Genomic DNA, 23436 nt, shown 5'->3' with positions numbered 1-23436 from the left:
ATTCTGTTCCGATTCAGCTATTAGTTGGATTATTAATGGATTATTATGCTGCATGTAAACCTGGCTAGTGTAAAGGACAACAGGGATTTTCAAATTATGTCAAAAACCGGAAAAAATTTAGATATGAGGTTTTGTTCCGACAGCAGCGATATGTTGAATAACTGCCTTTACTGTGTTAATTTAAAAAGTGGTTCACATGTAGCTTGAAATTTACACTGATATTGACAGTGTCTTTAATGTACTGGCCGAGTCATGTTGTGGGTTATTCATAACTTTTGACCTTGAGCTCAAAAACACTGAGTTAGCTGAAACCAAATGGGTTAAATTTGCAATGCCTCCCATGTGGTGTACTTGTTGCACAGCGCTGTGTCCCTCTTTTGATTAGAACATGCATCCAAAACATAATATGCTGGCTCTTCGTTGTCCTTTGGTTGGGCGTAGAGTACAGACTTCTTGTAGGGCCTGGTACACCAGCCGTTCTTAAGAAGAAATTTCTTTTTAAAACCCATTTACGCAGTTTTTATGACACTCTAGCACAAAGGTGCCAAAAATTCTGTGCTTAAGAACACATCATGAGTCTGACAGACTTTTTCTTAGAACTTATCTTAAGAACACACTTAAGTAAAAAGTTGGGAAGATATTGATGAATTAGTTCTTAAATGTTTAAAAAATAAAGACTAATTTGCTTTTCAGAAATCCTAATTTACTGTTCAGTTGTTTTGCTTTGAGTCTCTATGACGGTGTATAGCAGTATAATCAGCATATAGGCAGTATGTTTTGTCTACATTGTGCAGCCCTACTGCAAATGGTGCAGTGAGTCACATACGTGAAAAGGCAGTGGTTTGCCCACAAGGCTGCCGCACGCCTCACTTTAGACGTCTGACACTTAACTTCCCGTTTGTGCCTGTGTGAATGTAGATGAACAGTAAAAATGCTGTTAGACATTTTATCTGGTCGACTCACATTAATGTTGATGTAAACCCTGTTCAGTTTACCGTTTCATTCCTGGTCATTCTTGGTCATTTTAATCTACCTTTCTCTTTCTGTCTGTCTCATATTTCCTTTTTCCACTTAAATATCTCTCTTTGTTTCTTTCTTTCTGTCTGGTTGTTTCAGGCCTACACAGAGGAGTTAGTGGACCTCCATCGCAGGCTAATGGCACTAAGAGAGCGCAGTGTCCTACAGCAGGTGTGTCTTTGAGCACGTGTGCATGCTCAGTGTGTACTTGATAAAGAACTATGAATGGTGGAGTTTGGAATTATATGTGAAAGGGCAGTGCAAAGTTGAGGTTTATCAGAATTTGTAGAAGGACCATAAAGGTTCATGATAAACTTTAGTTAGGTTTTTAAACCAGGACTGTGCAACCTACAGCCTGGGAGCCAGATAAGGTCTTCTGGTGACTCATCTGACCCATAAAACAGAGAAGTCTTCTATAGCCCTAATCAGTCACACAGGATTAAATTTAATAAGACCTTTGTTAATTATTATTCACTTTGGTAACTGTTGCCAATTTGATGTTGTGTTTATTGCTGTAAAACATAGTGATTTTAATCCAGTATGAATCTGCAGCGTGTGTAGTTTTACAGTCTGACTGTAATAATTGTGGAGTGATTTTAATCCAGTATGAATCTGCAGTGTATGTAGTTTTACGGTCTGATGGTAATAATTGTGGAGTGATTTTAATCCAGTATGAATCTGCAGTGTGTGTAGTTTTACAGTCTGACTGTAATAATTGTGGAGTGATTTTAATCCAGTATGAATCTGCAGTGTGTGTAGTTTTACAGTCTGACGGTAATAATTGTGGAGTGATTTTAATCCAGTATGAATCTGCAGTGTGTGTAGTTTTACAGTCTGACGGTAATAATTGTGGAGTGATTTTAATCCAGTATGAATCTGCAGCGTGTGTAGTTTTACAGTCTGACGGTAATAATTGTGGAGTGATTTTAATCCAGTATGAATCTGCAGCGTGTGTAGTTTTACAGTCTGACGGTAATAATTGTGGAGTGATTTTAATCCAGTATGAATCTGCAGCGTTTGTAGTTTTACAGTCTGACGGTAATAATTGTGGAGTGATTTTAATCCAGTATGAATCTGCAGCGTTTGTAGTTTTACAGTCTGACGGTAATAATTGTGGAGTGATTTTAATCCAGTATGAATCTGCAGCGTGTGTAGTTTTACAGTCTGACGGTAATAATTGTGGAGTGATTTTAATCCAGTATGAATCTGCAGCGTGTGTAGTTTTACAGTCTGACGGTAATAATTGTGGAGTGATTTTAATCCAGTATGAATCTGCAGCGTTTGTAGTTTTACAGTCTGACGGTAATAATTGTGGAGTGATTTTAATCCAGTATGAATCTGCAGCGTGTGTAGTTTTACAGTCTGACGGTAATAATTGTGGAGTGATTTTAATCCAGTATGAATCTGCAGCGTGTGTAGTTTTACAGTCTGACGGTAATAATTGTGGAGTGATTTTAATCCAGTATGAATCTGCAGCGTTTGTAGTTTTACAGTCTGACGGTAATAATTGTGGAGTGATTTTAATCCAGTATGAATCTGCAGCGTTTGTAGTTTTACAGTCTGACTGTAATAATTGTGGAGTGATTTTAATCTAGTATGAATCTGCAGTGTGTGTAGTTTTACAGTCTGACTGTAATAATTGTGGAGTGATTTTAATCCAGTATGAATCTGCAGTGTGTGTAGTTTTACAGTCTGACTGTAATAATTGTGGAGTGATTTTAATCCAGTATGAATCTGCAGCGTGTGTAGTTTTACAGTCTGACGGTAATAATTGTGGAGTGATTTTAATCCAGTATGAATCTGCAGCGTGTGTAGTTTTACAGTCTGACTGTAATAATTGTGGAGTGATTTTAATCCAGTATGAATCTGCAGTGTGTGTAGTTTTACAGTCTGACGGTAATAATTGTGGAGTGATTTTAATCCAGTATGAATCTGCAGTGTGTGTAGTTTTACAGTCTGACTGTAATAATTGTGGAGTGATTTTAATCCAGTATGAATCTGCAGTGTGTGTAGTTTTACAGTCTGACGGTAATAATTGTGGAGTGATTTTAATCCAGTATGAATCTGCAGCGTTTGTAGTTTTACAGTCTGACTGTAATAATTGTGGAGTGATTTTAATCCAGTATGAATCTGCAGTGTGTGTAGTTTTACAGTCTGACGGTAATAATTGTGGAGTGATTTTAATCCAGTATGAATCTGCAGTGTGTGTAGTTTTACAGTCTGACTGTAATAATTGTGCAGTGATTTTAATCCAGTATGAATCTGCAGTGTGTAGTTTTACAGTCTGACTGTAATAATTGTGGAGTGATTTTAATCCAGTATGAATCTGCAGCGTTTGTAGTTTTACAGTCTGACTGTAATAATTGTGGAGTGATTTTAATCCGGTATGAATCTGCAGTGTGTAGTTTTACAGTCTGACTGTAATAATTGTGGAGTGATTTTAATCCAGTATGAATCTGCAGTGTGTGTAGTTTTACAGTCTGACGGTAATAATTGTGGAGGGATTTTAATCCAGTATGAATCTGCAGTGTGTGTAGTTTTACAGTCTGACTGTAATAATTGTGGAGGGATTTTAATCCAGTATGAATCTGCAGTGTGTGTAGTTTTACAGTCTGACGGTAATAATTGTGGAGGGATTTTAATCCAGTATGAATCTGCAGTGTGTGTAGTTTTACAGTCTGACGGTAATAATTGTGGAGGGATTTTAATCCAGTATGAATCTGCAGTGTGTGTAGTTTTACAGTCTGACGGTAATAATTGTGGAGGGATTTTAATCCAGTATGAATCTGCAGTGTGTGTAGTTTTACAGTCTGACGGTAATAATTGTGGAGTGATTAATTTATTATAAACCCAAAATGATCTAGTTGTGATTGATTCAGAGCAAAAGGTTTGGTTTTGGATAACTTTTATAATGTTATAAACATGCTTGTCTTCTACAGATTGTCAATCTCATCGAGGAAACTGGGCACTTCAACGTCACCAACACCACCTTTGACTTTGACCTATTCTCACTGGATGAGTCCACTGTCCGTAAACTGCAGAGTTACCTTGAAGCCACTGCCACGTGACAGGAAGCGGGCATTCTGAGGGGCGGGGCTTGCCCTCATTTGGTCTTGTGGGCTAGCTCAAAGATGCAGCTGGAGAGAGGAACAACAAATAAATGAAGACGAAAAGGCGAGAATGAAAGACAAAAGGAACAGAGTTGCACGAAAGTGTCGAGACTGAACAAGGAGAGGCACAGATAGAGAGAGAGAGAGAGAAAGAAATAGAGGAGAGTAAATTGAGATGCTCTGTTAAAGCCTGAAAGCAGCTACGCCACTTTTTCCGTTTGAAGCGCGCTGTAGTCTGGGCGAGGGGGTATGTGGGATTAGAGGTCCTGGTTTGTCCTACATGTTTCTTCTGTAAAGCTGACGCATGGAATGGAGGGATAGGTCCCCCGACTTTTCAAGTTTGCCTAGTGTGCCCCAACCCCACCAGCTCAAAACTCAAGCTTGCTGCCAAGGCACCGTTAACCACAGCATGCTTCTCTGCTAAACGTTCACACTGTCGCATTAGTCTGTAAGCGTGTCTGCGGTCGACTCTGAGAACGGCTGGCGTGCAGGTGCGTATCTGTAGATCTCTCCTGTCCTTTTTGAGCTGCACCTCTTCTTCCTCTTCCTCTGACATTGGAGCGTCTGAATCCGCCTTTAAAACGTCTCTAAAGTAGCCATACTCACACCGAGAGGGGGGCCACCTTTTTTGATATTTTATTTTTGTACAGATGTTTCTGAAGTATTTTTGATGGAGGGAAGCGTGTGAGGTATGAATGTATTTGCTGTTTGTTGTCTAGGGCTAGCGCTTAGTGCCTTTACCAACCAGCCAACTGCCTGCGTTTGGAAGGAGTATTTAAAGTCTTGTGTTGCCCTCAGCGATGCTAGCAAAGCACAAACAAACAAACAAAAAAAATCCCCTCATTTCTCCGTGTGTGACGCCTAGAAAAACTAGTTTCCTTCTCTTTGATCTGAATCCATGAGTCTCCCACTTTCGCCAGTATGTATTAATTGCTGTGTTGCCAAGTAGGCCTTTTAGAAACCCATAAGTATTGTACATAGATAGTGCAATGTGTGGAAAGTGTTGGAAATAATATTTTTAAGTCTTTGTGCTATGATGTCTGGTTGATGCACATAAAGAAAGGTAAAGAAACGGAGAGAGAGCGAGTGAGAAAACCAGTCTGTTGGCTCTAAAAGCATCCCAGGTTCCCTATTTCAAGAGCAGTGGGGGATTTTTATTGTTGATGTGTTCAGAGAACTGTTTTTTTTTCCCATCCACAAAGCAGGATTTCTCAGGATTTCTCAGTTAGCCGGTTAATTTCAGCTGAAAGTCAAGCCTATCCATAAGCAGAAGAGGTCAAGACATTTCTATTGAACATTCATTTAGGGCTTTGGGCTTAAATTACTAAGAAATTTGGATAAATAATATTGGACACAGTCACACTGCAATATTTTGAGTGTTCACAGTAGATTTTTCCCAGATTGTTCCAGATAAGCTGTTTCCAAATGAAGCTAATGATTAAAATGTGTTGTGAATGTAGAGAAGGAATTTAGACAGTAGGTCAGTATCGGAGCTGATAAGAGCTGCACAGTATGAACACAATGCCACCTACTGCAGTGATATTGCTATAATGTGATTGCAGTATAGCTTTCAGTATATTGAAATACAGTCGTATGCAAATGTTTGGGCACACCTGGCCATTTTTTAAGTGGAAAATATGTTAACACATCCTCTACAGAGAACATATTTCATCCCAATTTAATGCACTGTTACTTATTATTTGCTGAATTTAACACATAGAAGATACAAGTAAAATGTGGCTTGTACACAAATTCTAGCATGCTATATTCTTTTTGCCAGTAATTTAAAGTAAATATAAATTGTGCACTAAATTTGCAGAAAAAAGCCATATTTAGGTCTGTTCTTTGTAGAGAAGCTGTTAACTCATTGGCACAGGATATCATTTGACCGAGGTTGTTCAGACTTTTGCATAGCATTGATGCAAAGTAGGTAAGGTTAGCTTTGTGACCAATGTTGTTTTTTTTTGTTTGTTTGTTTTTAAATTTCAGCACCCAGTGAACCTCTGTGACCGGTCAGGAAGCTCACAGCACATTCACTGGCTGGTTTGAGGCCCATTTGCATGTTGTAGTGTCAGTATTGCGAAGGCCAGCGTTGCAGCAGTGATTTGAGAAATGATCGACTGTGCGGCGCTGCTGAGAAATCCTGCTTTGTTGAAATATACCCCAAATTTGTTTGCTGTGCTTTTGGCTCTCTCGCATTGTCTCTTTCCCAGGCTGATCACCTCCCATCTCCACCAGTCTGCGTTATTCTCAGCGGCTGGTGATTTGGCATTCTGATGCTAATAGCTTTAATAGGCCTGGTGGCCTAACCTACAGACCTGGGTGGGATTTCACAAAGCAGGATTTGCTCATTTAGCCTAATAGTACAAGCCAAAAGTCAAGCTTCTCCGACAAGGAAAACTAAGGGCCTATTGGGCAGTCCTCACTCTGGTCTTAAATTATATGGCTATCTGAGAAATCCCTGCATTGTGAAATACCCTAGGATGCCCTTTCCTTAACCCTGTGAGAGTCCAGTGTCTGTATGTGCGGTTTGGCTGCATTTTTTTCGCCATTTGGGGTGAAAAGAACCTGCCGGTAGTTTTATTGTTGTGTGTAGTATGTATGCAAGCCTGTTTGGGAGTCAGTCATTGAGCTCTCCTGTCCCTCTGTTGACCCTCAGGTCCGAGTTCATGAACTCAAACTTTTGACCGGACCCTTGAGGTCATAGTCTTGGGTCAAGGAGGCAAAGGGGATGGGGTTTAAGTGGAGATGATTGACAGGTCTAAGAGAAGCCCCAGTCGACCCACCGCCAGTCAGCGTTTTCATATTAATTATTTTTTATTATTTTTTAGCTATAATTTTAATTGTTTATTTCTATACCTCTGCACTTTTGGCTGTGGTGACAAGTACTTAACTGTATTTTTAAGAATTTTATACAATATTTACATGCAATATGGTATGAATTTTTTTTTTAATTATTATTTTGCGTCGGCATGTTTGTGATCACGGACTGAAAACATGACCAGTAGATTCTGAGACTGTTATATTTTAGGCCTCTTGTTTCTGATGTTTTCCAGTGTGTCGGTCAGAGCTGGCGAGTTATGTTTGTCGTAGGCTGCACTTCTTCATCCACTACAAGTATCAAACAGGAGGAAAACAAAAAAAAGCTCAGATTTTCATAGAGAACAAATATTTCTTTCCGTTATACTGTGCATTGCTGATGGATTTGTACTGTGTGACATACGATTAGGAGCACTAAACACTAAATCTCACTCAGCTGTTTTTGGATCACTTTCACTTTGGACTTCTGTTCCTCAGTCCGTCACTCCGAGAGATGGGAGTTGAAGTGGGGGGCGCTGAGGGAACGTTTTGGGGGAGCGAAGACACATTTCAATTTCATAGCTATACTGTATCTATCCTTATATACACGAATGACAGTGGCGGCTTGTCTGCTGTGCTGTGAGTGGAAGGTGAACGCAGCAGCAGATGGTGTTGGAGGGTTGGCTTCTGTTTTTCCCTCTCTGGACACTCTCGGTCCAGCGTGAGAGCATGTCCAGTCGGGGGAGAAAGAGAGAGAGAGAGACATTTCTTGTCATTCAATGGTTGTACTTCGTGTCTGTGAGTGGGATGGGTGGGGCTTTGGGGTGGGAGGGTGCAGGTGTCGGGATTTAAATGTGTTCTGATGATGTGGTAGAAAGACCACCATGATTAGAACAGAAGACCTGCTCCAGTTGGACTTGTCGAACTTGGGAATACAGTGCCACCATGTGGTCATTTAATGCAAGTTGAAATGAGGATGAAAGATGTTACTTTTTATGTTTTTATTTCAGAAAAATCATATAATTAATAAACTCATTGAGTACTGTCGACGGCTCACTGTCTTTTCTCCCTGTTGAACTTCTCAGGCCTTTGGCTTTGGATTTCGCCTGGAGTGACCTGTTGTCCTTTTGAAAACTTGGCGGCATATTAAATATTATTTTATTAATAAACTTTATTTTAAGATGCCATTTTAAGTGATCTTTAGCTGGCTTGCTAAGAAGTGTCATTTAGACCACAGTAGAAGAGATTTATTTCTGCCAAACAGTGCAATTGGCTGTAGAAACGTAAAATAATGAATCATGATTAATCGCGTTATTTAGTTCATCATGATTAACTATGTTCGTCTAATTTGCTCAAGTTTCAGACTGAAGAAAGATGATGCATGGTGTTGCTACATGCAGCGGTGGACGAAGTACACAAACCATGTACTTGAGTTAAAGTAGAGACACCCAAGGCAAAATATCACTCCAGTAAAAGGAGAAGCTAAAGTATTAAGTTGAATAAAAACTGGCTTTAAACTCAGGATCACAGATGAGCTCCTTTACTATGTTGATCTGTAGGCGTCTGTTCATAAACATAAACCAGCCCAAACTCATTTACTATAAAATGAAATGGTGTTTGTAGAAATTCAGAAAAAAGCCGCGTCAGTCTCGACTGCATATGTGGACATATTTCTATATTGAGCTCTATTTACACAAAGTTAGGTTAGTTCATCATTTATGTTGAACAGACTCTCCCAAAGTTTTACGCTGCTGCGCTGACGTTGAACCGCGTGCTGCACTGGGTCGGTATGACCAACAGGTCAAAACCAGCTCTAAACAAAGTGACCGCTGGGCCCTGATTGGTGCTCTGGCTTTGCGCTTCTTTCGTTTTGACATGTTACGTTTTTATACACACAGAAACCAAAAGGAACGACAGATTTCTCAAAATGTAGGAGGAAAAAGTCGGATATTAGACTCTGAAATGTAGTGGAGTGAAAGGAGAAAGTCGCCCAGAACGGAGAAACTTCAGTACAGATACACCAAAAATACTAAAGTACAGAAACTAATTACATTTACTCAGTTAGTTACTGTCCACCACTGTGTACATGAGTGGACAAAATATGCTTAATCAGATGTGTTTATTACTTTTAGTAACTCAATGTTATTTTTGTCATGTGAACACAGACTGACCATGAACCTGACTATCGATTTTCCATTGAGTGAACTAGGGATGGGAATTTGTGAGGCATTATTCATAATAGTAGTAGTACACAATACAGCATATAATGCATAATATTATGCATTACAAATTGATTTTGGTCTAAATAACAGCAGTGAATGGTGATTTTGGTCTAAATAACAGCAGTGAATGGTGATTTTGGTCTAAATAACAGTTGTGAATGGTGATTTTGGTCTAAATAACAGCAGTGAATGGTGATTTTGGTCTAAATAACAGTTGTGAATGGTGATTTTGGTCTAAATAACAGTTGTGAATGGTGATTTTGGTCTAAATAACAGCAGTGAATGGTGATTTTGGTCTAAATAACAGCAGTGAATGGTGATTTTGGTCTAAATAACAGCAGTGAATGGTGATTTTGGTCTAAATAACAGCAGTGAATGGTGATTTTGGTCTAAATAAGCAGTGAATGGTGATTTTGGTCTAAATAACAGCAGTGAATGGTGATTTTGGTCTAAATAACAGCAGTGAATGGTGATTTTGGTCTAAATAACAGCAGTGAATGGTGATTTTGGTCTAAATAACAGCAGTGAATGGTGATTTTGGTCTAAATAACAGTAGTTTGCTCCCTACTGAACAATCAGCACAGTGTAGAACTCATTCAGTTCTGGTCACTGAATCCAAAGCTGGCTGGTTTGTAATCACTACTCGTTTACTGAACAGACTGTTCAGTCTCTTTGTCCTCACGCCTGACTGCTAAGTCAAGGGAGGAAAGTCTAGTAACTGGACCTCAGGGTGATTGTAATACCTGTGGAATAACCATATAGGGCCCTTATTTAGCAAAACAGCCTCAATTCAGTTTATGCGACCATTTTCCATCCTCTTCTTATCCTGTTAGAAAACAGGCTGTTTTCTGTACTTTGCCTTTAAGTCTAGAATATGTAAATGAGCTCTGGTCTGATTGTATATAAACCAATCTGGGCTGAAACACTACTTACTACTACTGCTGTAGGCTGAATAGGCGTCCCGTCTTTGTGACATCACAAAAACAGCATTTTAAAATGTTTTTGCAGCTCAGTTTCTATACATTGACTGTACGGACTGGGGAGTGAAGGATGTTTTGGAACCTTTAACAGCTTCTGCATATTACAGATTACAAAAAACGTGAAGATATTTAGCTTTATATAATAAAAGGCTCTTTAATTTTAAAATGAGTAGTAACAACAAATTGTAAATTTTTTTCTAACCTTAAAGGGGAACCCCAATCATTCAACGGTTTAGATGTAAACAAAGTCATTGAGTGGTTTGGGGTGAAACGCGCCTTTCCAGAGAAATTTAGAGTCGGAACTGTTCACCATTATAGGACTGGGAACCAGACGTCCGCTACGTCTAATTATTACACAGAAGGGTTATGAATGTGGTGTTTGATACCGGAGACATTGTTTTATGATATTTTTGTTCTAAAGTTTTGGTCTAAAACTTTTTTTAATTTAAACCACTACTCCAGGATCACTTCCCCGTTTCCTCTCAGAACCGCAGCTCAGGTGAGATCAATGCTCGCGGGCTAACATGCTTTTGTAGCTATACTAGCCTGCAGCTACAGCCGTTCAATACGCCTGGCGGTGGTGGTGTATCCAGTTCAGTTCCACCTCAAATTCATTTTGCCATTATCAGTGTGACGTAGACAACCTTAACAGACACACAGAGGTAACAGAGGTCACTGGTCATTTTGGACAGCAGGTAAAGTGGTGATATGTGTAGCGTAGACATACGGACGTCTGGTTCCTACTACTACAATGGTGAACAACTCCGACTGTAACTTTCTCTCGAAAGGCACGTTTCACACCGAACCACTCTGAATGATTGTTTACATCTAAACCGTTGAATTTTGCAAAATCGGTGGAGTTCCCCTTTAAAGGGCCTGTATGCAACATTTTCCTCTCTTTTTTTTCCTCTCCCCCTGATGTCCACTTTTAAATTACTGTATGTAAATGATCTTTGTTCTGATAGGCTGATGGGGTTAAACTGCTGCGGGTTGAGTAGATGGGTATATGTGTTGTTTTGCACCAACACATTCAGATCAGAACTGAGGGGACTTTTCATATATGGGTTGTATTGAAACAGCATCTTGAGACTATAGATGCTTTTATTTAAAAAGGTAGATAAAAAAAAAACAAGGTAGTTTTCCATTATACATGCCCTTTAGTCTGCAGCCACTAATCCAGCCTGTTGGATTAGGTCTAGAACACACTCCGTGGCTCAGTTTTAAAATACGGCAATTCTAATGAACTTCTCTTCCGGTTTGAATAACAAATGTTAAAAGATCCTAGATCAGCACTCCTGCGACGAGGATGTGGTTCTGTGTAAAAATGGGACGGTTATTGATTTGAATGATATACTGTGGTATAAAATCCGCTGAGAATCGCGTGTGTGTGCACTTGGTTGAAGTAAATAGCTCTACTGCTAACCGTCTCTCAAAACATGCAGCCTGAACAGTAGCCAGTAGTAATGCTGGTGATAATTTCATATTGATTTCAATTATAGTAGATTATTTTATGTTAATAAGAAATGAATTATTGCGTCAACTAGCCGATCTATACAATACTGTGATACATATGACGCTTCTTATTAAAAATATCATTAAGGGTAAAGTTGAATTCTTTCATCCCTTAAAGTGGGCCAAGCTCCCAGCATCCAATCAGTGAACCCTCCTCACAGTAACTGACCAACGGTGCACAGCAAACTTTTGGGTGGTTTTTTCCTGGACACGGAGTAAGCCTAGTCTTGGACTAAATTGCAAGGCGAATGGTAAAACACCATTGGAAATTCTTTGTAGTTTATGCTTAATTAGGCTAATCATGGTCTGGAAAACTGGCCCATAGGGTCAACATTTCAGTACCTCATTCATATTTACATAACTTGGTACTTATTTTCATAGTAGTTACTGAATAGTTGATTTTAATGTAAATGTGAGAGGTAGTGATGTGTCGAGAGGTACCCAGCGCAGATGCTACATGACTGAGGTGTCCATGAGCAAGGCACCTAACCCCCAACTGCTCCCTGGGTGCTGCAGATTGGGCTGCCCACTGCTCCCGGCAAGTGTGCTCACTGCCCCCTGGTGTGTGTGTGTGGTGTTTCACTGCATGGATGGGTTAAATGCGGAGGTGAAATTTCCCCGTTGTGGGACTAATAAGGGTCACTTAATCTAAATCTTAGAGGTCACATTTCCGTGTCAGTCATTTTCCCATTGACTCAAACCAGAAACACAAACAAGCCAAGTTTGGATCACTTTTATTTTTGGGTCTGAGTACAAACTCACTCGCGCACTCATAAAGGAACGTACACAGGATTTTGTCTCACCAATGTGTCTCACCTATTTTCAGGTGGTTTGTTTTGACCTGGTGACATGCAGGCATTCGCCCCTCCAGGCCGCACGACACACTAAGACCAGTCTCCAATCCTAAAGCGTTCAGAGTCAGGTTCCACATGGCAACAGCCTCAGAAACTCCCCTCGCCGTCAGTCCTGAAGACCAAACGGTTCTCTGTCTAGGACCGTTTCCCAATCGCACTGCAGTTCAGCGAATCACCGCAAGGCCACTGACCCGACGTTCTCCAACAAACCCAAAAGTTCAGGGTGTGTACCTTAGCTGTGTGTGATCGTTGGGATATTTTAGACCGTTCTCTTATCGTTCACATTGTTTTAGAACGTTCTGTCCAATCAAATCATTCTAGGATGTTCTCTTCCTTTTCACGTTGTTCTAGAAAGTCATAGACCTTTCACACTGTTCTCCTTCACCCACTGTTCCATAACGCTGTACCCCATTTACACTGTTCTAGAATGTTCTCCTATAATTTAAAACGTTCTAGAATGCTCTGCCCCTATTCATATTGTTCTAGAATGGTTTTCCCCATTTAAATGGTTCTAGAACGTTCTCTGATTAACTGTACTAGAACGTTCTACCCCTATTCACACTGCTCTCCTCCACCCACCATTCCAAAATGTTATCCCCCATTTACACTGTTCTAGAATGTTTTTCCCCATTTGAATCATAGAATAATCATTCTAGAACAATTTAAAGGGTTCTTTCCCCTACTGCACTGTTCTAAAATGCTTGACCCTTTTTGCACTGTTCTAGAAAATTTTATTTCCATTCACATTGCCCTAGAACATCGTCCCACATTCACACCAGTTCATTTGGTTTTTCTTTTTTTTAATTTATTTTAAGAACATTAAAAATCCAGCTGCCGCCAGTGGAGCGCTGGTGGTATTGGAGATTGTGGGGTCAGTGTAAATGGCCTTAAGTGGGCTATTTCACAAAGGATTCCTCAACCCACTGAAAGTCAAGACTGCTCAACAGGTGGTGAAGCACGTTCCTGATGGACCTTGACCCCTTTGCTTTAGCTCCTGAAGTTCATGGAAAAGTCCTGGACTGCAAAGTAACTGCAGTGAAGCCAGATTAGGGAAAAGCAGCGACTGTCCAAGAGGAACATCATTAGCTTTTCTTCTGTTCAACATGTGTGGGTTATCAAGCCAGCTTGGAAATCTGGCTTTGTGAAACGGCCCTTAAACGTGATGGAACCACTGCTCACAGAAGTGTTATATGAACTGAAGCATCAGAGGACATGTATGAGCCCCACAGGGTTCATGATACTGCAGGTCAGTCCTGGAAACCGCCACTTTAGCGCTTCCCCTGTTGCAGCACATTCGATTCAGCTTGACTGTGATTGTGGCAAACTGCACCCACAGTGTTCGTTATAAACCAACAGTGCTTTTAGGAAACTGTCCCAACCAAACAAACCCACACGGCGGCCAATAACCGCTTGAAGTCGGAAAGCAGTAAAAAGAGAGCAAGAGAAAAAAATAAATAAGAAAAGAAGAAAAAAACGTGAACGCAGGACAAATGTAGAGAGAATTCAGTTTAGCCGCTTTAACCCGTCACCGTCATTCTCCCAGCTTTAGATTGAGCCTATACAGTCGAGCTATATACAACAAGGCCTCTCTACGGTCACCCTGGGTGATGTACTACAAGGCCAGATCCTCAGGTTAGCAAGGTTCATTGAACATGGCTGTGATTGCACCCCCAGCCAGTGTAGTTGGGCCAGATTTGGGCTACATCCATTAGCTCTACTCTTTTCACACTGTGGGGGTCAGATCTGGGTCAGCGTATACTGCGCCAAGTGAGCCAAACAAGCTATGCTAACTGGGTAGAGTCTGATAAACTAGCTCTGATTATGTGCCAGATTTTTGGATTAGCAACCTAATGCTAGCTTCAGGCTTAACGTGAGCTAGCACTCACGCCACGTTCAACACAGCTGTGGCCGAGTATCCAGGGCTGTATTCCATCCTACTGCAGTGTTCAAGTCTGGATCAGCAAGCTAATGCTAACTTCAGGTTTAACAATTTAGCACTCAAACTAAACAGCAATTGTGGTTGAGCTAAGACATGCTAATCAGCGCATCCAGTACTGTATTGCATCCTACTGGAGTCGGTTCAAGTCTGGGTTAGCAAGCTAACCCTAGCCAGGTTCAACATAAGCCAACACTCAACTGAACCTGACAGACGGTTTTGGGCCGATTCTGGCTTTCCTGTGTGACTGTCGGTTGTGTTGGTAGATGTTCTGCATGTGGGCCAGAACAGGGCCAGATCCTGGACAGCTGCATACGGTTTTGCCTCATGTCTACATTTATGGGACAATTCTGGCGTAAATATTGTGGACCAACGATGTAGTTGGGTCAGAGTTGGACCAGATTTGGGCCATATCCTATAGTTCTACTCACTTTACAGTGTGTGGGCCAAATCTGGGCTGAAGACCCAGCCATATACTGGGCCAAATCAGCCATATACTGGGCCAAATCAGCCATATACTGGGCCAGAACAAACCAAGGGTGTGGCCCACAAGTGAGCCAGACAAATTTTGCTAACTGGGGAACAGCACTTTGGGTCCAAGACTTGCTAATCAGTGTATCTAGAACTGTAGTATATCCTGGTCTGTCCAACTGGAGAGAAACCTTTCCCAGCACTGACTACTTGACGAAAGCTAGTCTTAGCTAGTTAGTCTTCAGGCCCTTTTCTCATAGACGGAGCTCTATTTACAGTAAAGAAGAAAAGAGAAAGGCTTCTTTGGATTGCATAATGCTTCACACTTCCTTCTTTCAAATTCAAGTATTTCTTTTAGTGAGTTCAGTGCTCACACAGATGCAATGCATCGTCCGCCTTATCCACAAATCGCATCCGTGATCGGAGCTCGAAAGTCATTCCAGCCACTCAAATCTTTAACAAATCTTCATCACTTTACGTCAAACAAGGCCTAAAGAAGTGAACGACAGCGCCCCCACCAAGAAATGTCCTTATTGCACATACACAGCAATGCATGTAGAACAAAATAAGCCCCAGCATTTAGCGCTTCAATTTTAATCAAGCACAGACTTATTCCTCCCGGGAGCGAACCCGTTTTCTCGCAGCTGTCAGTTCTTCTAATCCAGCTTTCCGTTCCTTTCATTTTAGCACTTTAATTCCCCCCCAAGTCCCTGTACAGAGTTAAGTGGCATTAAAGAAGCTAATGAGCTACATTTCTCACTACGGAGAGGAACTCGAGCCTCAAACACGACCGAAGGATAAAGGGGGCAGAAATACAGGCCGAGCGTATTTACAGTATTTAACAAGGTCACAGCAATTGGACACACACACACAAAAAAAGCCATTATGAAATATTACAACAGAAATTACAACCGCATAAGTGAAGTTACATGTGAACAAACATACCTGAACACACCTGGGTACGAAAGCAAAACGAGCATAACATATTTATGGCTTAAATGGAGTGATTTCATGGCTAGAATCCATGAAACCACACCAGCACATGAGAATGGTACATGCAATAAATAGCACACATATTGTCTAATGACTATAATCCCTGTCTTCATTTTCATTGGCATGAATTTTATGATCTTATATGACACAAAAGACAGCAGGCCAATACAAAAGGTGACTTCTTTCCCAATTTCCACACCTCTGTGCTCAGATTTGATTGGACCACATAAGGTCTGATAGAGGATCAGGTCCAATCTAGCCATATATCTGAGTTACTCAGGCTGTAAATCAGCTTAAACTGATCAGAAAGTGGCCTCTGCCTCAGCTAAAGACGTCCTCATTAGCGCAGTCTAACAACTTGGCGCCGTTTTCCTTCACTTTGGCGTACAAACAAACCACAAATAAACAACATATCTGTAAATAAACAAGAACAAAAACACGGGTCCTCTAGTGGACGTTTTGGATGAGTTGCACTTGAGTTCCAGTTAATAAGGAACAAAAGCAATGGCTCATTTTAAATTTTAACAGTAACACCCCCCCCAAAAAAAAAAAAAAAAAAAGAACAATAAACAACCGTTGTAATGGAATCCTAAGCTTCACAGAACACACAGCGTCTTAACAATGGCTTGTTACGGATGTTATTCACGGCTCTTTCAATTTACCTGCGAATGTAAACAAAACGAACAACAAATCAACAGAGCGGTGACCTGAAAAACCGACACGGATGTTATACACAGCACACACCTTGCATGAGGGGAGAGGGAGAGAGGGGGAGAGAGAGAGAGGGGGAGAGAGAGAGAGAGAGAGAGAGAGAGAGAGAGAGAGAGAGAGAGAGAGAGAGAGAGAGAAAGAAAGAAAGAAAGAAAGAAAGAAAGAAAGAAAGAAAGAAAGAAAGAAAGAAAGAAAGAAAGAAAGAAAGAAAGAAAGAAAGAAAAGAAAGAGAGAGAGAGAGAGAGAGAGAGAGAGAGAGAGAGAGAGAGAGAGAGAGAGAGAGAGAGAGAGAAAGAAAGGGAGGTCTCTCTGGCGGTGAGAACTCCGTAGGTGTGTCAGTCTCTTTGTCTGCGCTTCATGAACTGCATGACGGCTCCTGTTGTTCGGAGCTTATTTAGAAGGCAGAGGGTTGTCCGGGGTGTTGGGGGTCATAACCTCTCTGTAGAAGTTCTCAATCTGCTCTTTATACATCTTCGTCACCACCGGCCTCTTCAGCTTCATAGTGGGGCCTGAGACACAGAGAAATACACGTTATCGCAAGGTTTGGTTTCAGAATGTCGTCACTCCTCGTTTCTTGATGCACTGATTTGAAGACGTGACTCAGCCGCACTGACTTTTATAAAGTTACGATCAATTATAAAACTACCTCAAAGTATGCCGTCTTAAAGTTAACGCTGGAGTTCATGTAGAACTGCTGATTCACCCGTTAACCCTGAGGGTTGGTACACAAGACTGTGGGCCACCATAGCAACAATCTTGCCTAGCTAGCAGCTAACGAAACGGCAAAGAGAGAGATTTAAGATGAGCATCGATAATTTGGAGATGAATGGACTTCTCTGCATTTACTCACAGCTGGTTGAACACAGAAGTTGTGAAGCTGAAGTCAGTTTCTCATTCGCAGCTTCTTGTTCGAATGTTCTTAAATGGTGCTGCAGTTACATTCTGGCACCTCAGGCGCCATTTAAGGTGGAATGGGAAAATTCAAATAAAGCTGGCAGATGAGAAGCGACTTCGGCCTCGTAAAAAATCGGATGTTGAGACATTTTACAAGAAACGGTTCTACTTTTGAGGAAAGGTTTCCTGCTGGAGATGCGAGAAAAGCAGCTACAGTAAAATAGCTAAAATACGAATGGTAGAATAGACATATACTACTGTGGCTCCCAAAGTGGTTTGCTTTTTATTTAAAGTACAGAATGGCTCTTCTGAACATTCGGGTTGTGACGCCTGCTCTACACATTAGATTAACTACCAGTCAAATCAGGAACTGGCAGAACAATCAACTAATCACGTTTTAATACTTCCAAAGGGTGGAACTAATTTTGTGAGGAAAAACATCGCTCTAGGTCTTCGGGAAGTTCTAGATATGCCACTGACTGAACGCATAGCCTGACCAAGTCTGTCAGTTTTTAGTAAAGGAAAAGCGGCAGCAGCTCTACGCCAAGACTCCTTAATGCAAGATTACAATAAATGATCTACAGCCAAAAAATGTTCATGAGCACCACTGTTATCTTAGCGCTAACATACTACTCGAAATCCCATTGGGGCGCTAGTAGAAATTAGCATTATTGAGGTGGTGTTTTGGCATTGAAGGTCTGAACTGAAGGTGTAGCTCCACTTTTCTAAGCAGGTTCTGAAAGTGGCGGGTGAATGTTAGAGGACCAGAGGGTCCGCTTCACTCACCAAGCTCTCCTCCAGGGATGGAGAAGTCCTGCTCCAGCACGGTGAATTTTTGGATGCGCTGGGCATTGGAGGTGGCCTTCTCGTTCACGCTGTTGATGCCCTCCTGGATGGCGGTGTGGATGAGGCGGTCCCTGCCACCGGCGATTTCTGAGACCCGCGTGGAGGTGCTGCCCAACTTCTGACAAAACTCCAACGCATCTGGGGTCAGTTCATCCTCCGGAGCACCTGTATCAGCATTCACCTGGCACTGAGAGAGAGAGAGAGAGAGAGAGAGAGAGAGAGAGAGAGAGAGAGAGAGAGAGAGAGAGAGAGAGAGAGAGAGAGAGAGAGAGAGAGAGAGAGAGAGAGAGAGAGAGAGAGAGAGAGAGAGAGAGAGAGAGAGGTGAAGTAAAAGGTGAGTAGAAGGGGAAAAAATAAGGAGAAAAAAGAAAAGTAGTAAGACAGAAACCGGTGTAGGGAAGGAAAAGACAAACAGAGAAAAAGAAGCAGAGGCAGAGAGAAATAAAGGAACAAAGAGTAAAAGATAGAAAGAGAAGCAAACAGATGGAAGAGAAAAGGGTGTGAAATAAGCGAGTAGAAGGGAAAAAGAAAAGGAGTAAGAGAAAACCGATGGATGGGAGGAAAAGAAGGGAAAAAAAGATAAACAGAAAAAGAACGAGAAGGAGACAAAGATAGAAATAAAAGGACAGAGTGAGAGAGAGAAAAGCAAGAAATAACGATAGAAGAGGATGAGAGAACAGAGAGAGAGGTAAAGGAAGAAATGAACAGAGAGAGAAAGAGAAGAAAAAAAAGAGGAGAGGAAGAAAACAGAGGTTAAGCAGATCGTTTAACAACAAAATACCTCACTGATAACCTACAAAACACTCAGATCTCCTGCTCAGCTCAATATTTGATGTTTGACATTTACCACCTATTGACACCAGGGGGAGCAAGATGACGGCAAATAATCTACCAGACAAGTGAGTGCAGTTCCAGAACCAGCCACTAGGAGTCGACAGAAGGCTAGAATGTAAGCACATTGCCAGGCTTTTTATCTAAGCAGCTTTAACCTGCTGGGAATTTCAGGCTGTTAGATGACAGTTTGGTGCACTTTATGATCCCTTACCCACCGAGAGATAAGATTAGACAGATGAGATAATGACCGTGTAATTAGACGAGGAGAGCACTCGTTTTGTTTCACAGTGTACTTCCCTTAAACTGGCACATGGGGATTTGTCGGTCAGCTGAATAAAAACAAAGATCGTGTTAATGAGGACACACACGGACCCTGACCAGACTTTAACCCGACTCTGAAGATGTGAAGAGGTCACAGTCTGTCCTTAACCCTCAGTGTAGTCACTGCTGTGGTTTTGCTGCTATTAAAATGCAATGGCTTAATGAACTATGTAGTAATACAATTACATTTACATTAGACTTGCAGTCTGTATGGACAGATTTGAGTTTGAATGGCTGATTCCTTTCCGTTCGTTTCAATTAGGGAAGTGCGGATATGGGAACCGTGATCCGATGCCAATATCTGACAATTTTCTTGTGCATATCTGCCGATTTTGATAGATGGAGAGTAGTAGTAGACATGTAACCTTTATTTCTGTAGGCCAACAAATGAAGTAAAGTAAGTGGAGTAAATCTGAACATCTGACCGATGCGGATTATTTTTTAAAACCAGTTATCTAAGGTGCTACGGACTAAAAGTTTAGAATCTGCACTTTCCACGCTTGTGTGAATGAGCTACAGGCGAGAAGTGATCCATATCATTAAAACATGCTTTTGTTATCAGTAACTGAAATTCTAAGGGCTGATATGAACTGTACTCGGCTACGTTAGCGTCCTCAGCTGAATCAGTGCTGTAATGAATAGGCTGATGGGGCTGATACCTTTATGGTCAGCAGCATCGAGAGGAATTTCCTCTTGTCTCCGATCAGCATGGCGTTACTGATGAGGGGCACAGCTGCCTTCACGGCATCCTCTATAAGCACCGGCGGGATGTTCTCCCCTCCAGCAGTGATGATCAACTCTGCAGCACACACACAGACACACACACACACACACGCACGCACACACACACACACACACACACACACACGCACGCAGACAGACAGAGACACACAGACAGACACACACAGACATACAAAACACTATTTAGTCGCTTAAGCTGCAGCTTTATACTTTTGTTGTCTTAAGATTAAGACACTTATGAGACTCAGACAATTCAATATCTAATGTAAATATTTAATTTAAAAAAAGGCAAAAAATCCCAAAAAATAAAAACTCATTATACACCAAGACTATTTACCTAAACCACATGCACAAATTTGCACACACCTGGTCAAATGACGTTCAGTGAATTCAAGGCAACACATTCTCTACACGTCTGCACGTTTTAGTGCATGATCACTGTTCATTTGCTGAATTTAACATTTTGGAAAAATGCCAAAACATAAAAATGTGACTGGTGAAAAGATCATGGCACATTTTGTAGTTTACATTATATATATATGAACAGCACTGAGCGGCGGGACGGTACCTTTGATGCGCCCTGTGATGAAGAGGAAATCGTTCTCGTCGTGTTTGCCCAGATCTCCGGAGCGCAGCCAGCCGTCTGCGTCCAGGGCCTCGTCCGTTTTCTCCGGCATGTTCAGGTAGCCCATGAAGATGTGGCGTCCCCAGAAGCAGATCTCTCCGTTCCCCTCCTCGTCTGGACTGAAGATCTTCGTCTGGCAGCCTGTCATCACCTTCCCACAGCTGCAGAGAAAAGCACACACACTATGGTCGTTATATCTGATTAACAAGGCGCGAGTGTATTAAATGCACATTAAACAGACAGGCTTAACAGTCTGGAAGCAACAATGACTTAAAATATATATTGATGGGGGGACGGGGGGGGGGACAGGTAGTAATACGTTTGTTTATTATTAAAATGGTACAAAGTGTTCGACTAAACGTGTGTAAATTTATTGTTGCAGCTCTGATCAGACCGAGTTTACTAGCTCTGCGTTAACAGGTTAAATTCATCCACTTAAAACTTGAAACACGGACTAATATTAGATCATGGAAACTGCAGCTTTTGCCATTTGGAAACTGCACAATTCAAACTGCGATTTGGATATAAATTGACTGTTTAGCCTTTCCTCAGGACAAAAAAAAAATACAAATGATTTTTTTAAAACTATGTTATTAATATTACAGTATATTGTGCTCATAAACACTTAAACACAAAGTTAAAAGGCAAATAATTATATAGGTTATATAGTAAAGGAATCCTGGGGTTATGGCAACTTTCGGTCAGGCCAAATCAAACGTCCTCCCCAGCCAGCTGCCCTGTGGGCCAGCCCTGCTTTAAAGGCTGCTTACTTCTGTGTGCTTCCAAACTTTTGGCCTGTCGTGTACACAGTTAATCTGAACGTTCGGGCAGTGAGGTGGTGTCTGCGAGTACCTGGTCAGTCTAAAAGCTTCGGGCATTGAGATGGTGTGTGGTCCAGAGCTCTCGCTCATGCCGTACAGTTCGTACAATGGGATATCCAGGCTGAGGAAGAACTCCAGCGTTTCCTTGGTGATGGGAGCGGCTCCGGTGAAGCACTGTCGGCAGCGATCCAGGCCCAGAGCCTTGCGCACCTTCCGGAACACCAAACGCTTCGCCAGCCGGTAGTTCAGCGGATTTCGGGACACGGAGCCATATCTGACAGAGGAAACAGCCGTGAATACACTGCAGAGACCTGTTCCATCGCTGCTGTGTGTTCAGCTCACATGCAAAATCAAAGCTGGGATGGTTTCCATGAGCAACTTGTGTAAAACTGTCAAAATTACACACAAGAAGTAACGACAATGATGCAATCCAGGCCATTTCAATGAAAAACTACACAGCACAGCTTCAGGAATCGGATCATGACCAGCCCAGCCGAGGGCAAGCAAGCCTTACTGTACGCTTGGAAGTGCTTCTGCCTCTTAAGCACTTCCACTTCATAAAGTTTCAGCTGCATTTCTGTTACTTTTTTACATTAGTATTGATGTTTAAAGGGTATGGAGCCCCTGAGGGGCCACTGGTTAAATAAAAAAAACAAAAAACAAATGAATGACAAAGTCAATGACATTGTGTTCCCTGGCAAAATACATGCTTTCCCTATAATATAGTTCAGACTGCAAGCAAACAGGACCAGAGGCCTACATTAGAGCCACGTTTTCAGCATAGCCAACGTTAAAAGCTGCTTCCTCAGTTTCGCCAGTCTGTGCCGAGTTTACTCAGCTAGAAATGTAGCTTTTACTGTACGAGGACACTCGATCTCAGTTTCAGTTCGCAAGTGAATGCAAAGCGAGAGACATTTGCGAGAGAACGCAATGCATGTGTGTCATTAACTTTGTTTTTTTTTTTTTTAAAAACACGGCCCCTTAGGGGCTCCGTAAAAAAGGGGACCCATTATCCTTTCATGTTTGTTTTCTTTCTTTTATTGCCTTGGTCCATATTAAAAAATCTCAGCAAATCTGTGGGCAGCGGTGCTTTATTTCATTATTAACATTTGACCTGAATGGGCCACTTTATTTATTTATTCAAAATATCCCATAACTGCGACAGCAAAACAGGCATTGAATACTTATTCAAAAATCATTCTAAACTGTTCTCGGTAGTCTTTTTAAAACTGCCTATTTGCCTGAACCAAACACCAGACATCTTCTCTTTTTGTATAAGCGCTGACCCATGTGTCGTTGTTGGGGGTCAGAACTCACACTATTTTGCAGTGCATGCTGGGGACTGCAGCGCATCTCTGGGTGAAACGGGCTAATAACATTGTGTTCGACACAATGCCAGAGGGAGAAACTCTCTCCCACGGAAACCACTTTTCTCAGCCACCTGAAACGCCTCGTTTGAATTCCAGCTCTTTTCCTTTGTCAGCACCACCTCACACAGTGCACAGCAACTACTGGAGGCCAGGTAGAGTGTGTTCAGTGTTGTAGCTGTGTGAAGATGATGCTGGACACCACTGGAAAAACAGCCACAGTGGAGTTCACAGGAGAGAAGGGTCCATCTGCAGACTGCAAGACAGGGGCGGAACATGTAGGCATGGAAGCACTGTGGCAGCTGACCAATCAAAACAAGAGCAAGCTGACCTATCAGAGCACACTGTGCTCATCGGGAGGCGGAGCTTAAAGACATAAGCT

At 41.6% G+C, this 23436-nt stretch overlaps 2 protein-coding genes across 6 annotated transcripts in view; one reads left to right on the top strand and one right to left on the bottom strand.

Moving 5' to 3' along the window:
* The window catches only part of mllt1a (MLLT1 super elongation complex subunit a), a 33281-nt gene extending 25308 nt beyond the window's left edge, over positions 1–7973 (top strand). For all 4 annotated transcript variants that reach the window (XM_017686459.2, XM_017686461.2, XM_017686458.2 and 1 more), the window contains exons 11-12: positions 1117–1188; positions 3957–7973. In XM_017686459.2, the coding sequence (XP_017541948.1) occupies positions 1117–1188; positions 3957–4085 (201 nt within the window). In that variant the 3' untranslated portion in view covers positions 4086–7973. The remainder of the gene's footprint in view (positions 1–1116; positions 1189–3956) is intronic.
* An 8864-nt stretch (positions 7974–16837) lies between these two features.
* Positions 16838–23436, bottom strand: part of acsbg2 (acyl-CoA synthetase bubblegum family member 2) — a 43339-nt gene continuing 36740 nt past the window's right edge. The window contains exons 11-15 of one of the 2 annotated variants that reach the window (XM_017686464.2): positions 21719–21961; positions 20810–21027; positions 20160–20299; positions 18286–18532; positions 16838–17114 (exon numbers count right to left, since the gene is read on the bottom strand). In XM_017686464.2, coding sequence (XP_017541953.2) covers positions 16996–17114; positions 18286–18532; positions 20160–20299; positions 20810–21027; positions 21719–21961 — 967 coding nt within the window. In that variant the 3' untranslated portion in view covers positions 16838–16995. The remainder of the gene's footprint in view (positions 17115–18285; positions 18533–20159; positions 20300–20809; positions 21028–21718; positions 21962–23436) is intronic. The other variant, XM_017686463.2, reaches the window with a different exon arrangement.

Source organism: Pygocentrus nattereri, chromosome 28, assembly GCF_015220715.1.
Source record: "Pygocentrus nattereri isolate fPygNat1 chromosome 28, fPygNat1.pri, whole genome shotgun sequence".
Lineage (NCBI taxonomy): Eukaryota > Metazoa > Chordata > Actinopteri > Characiformes > Serrasalmidae > Pygocentrus > Pygocentrus nattereri.
This window is presented reverse-complemented; position numbering and strand designations above follow the sequence as displayed.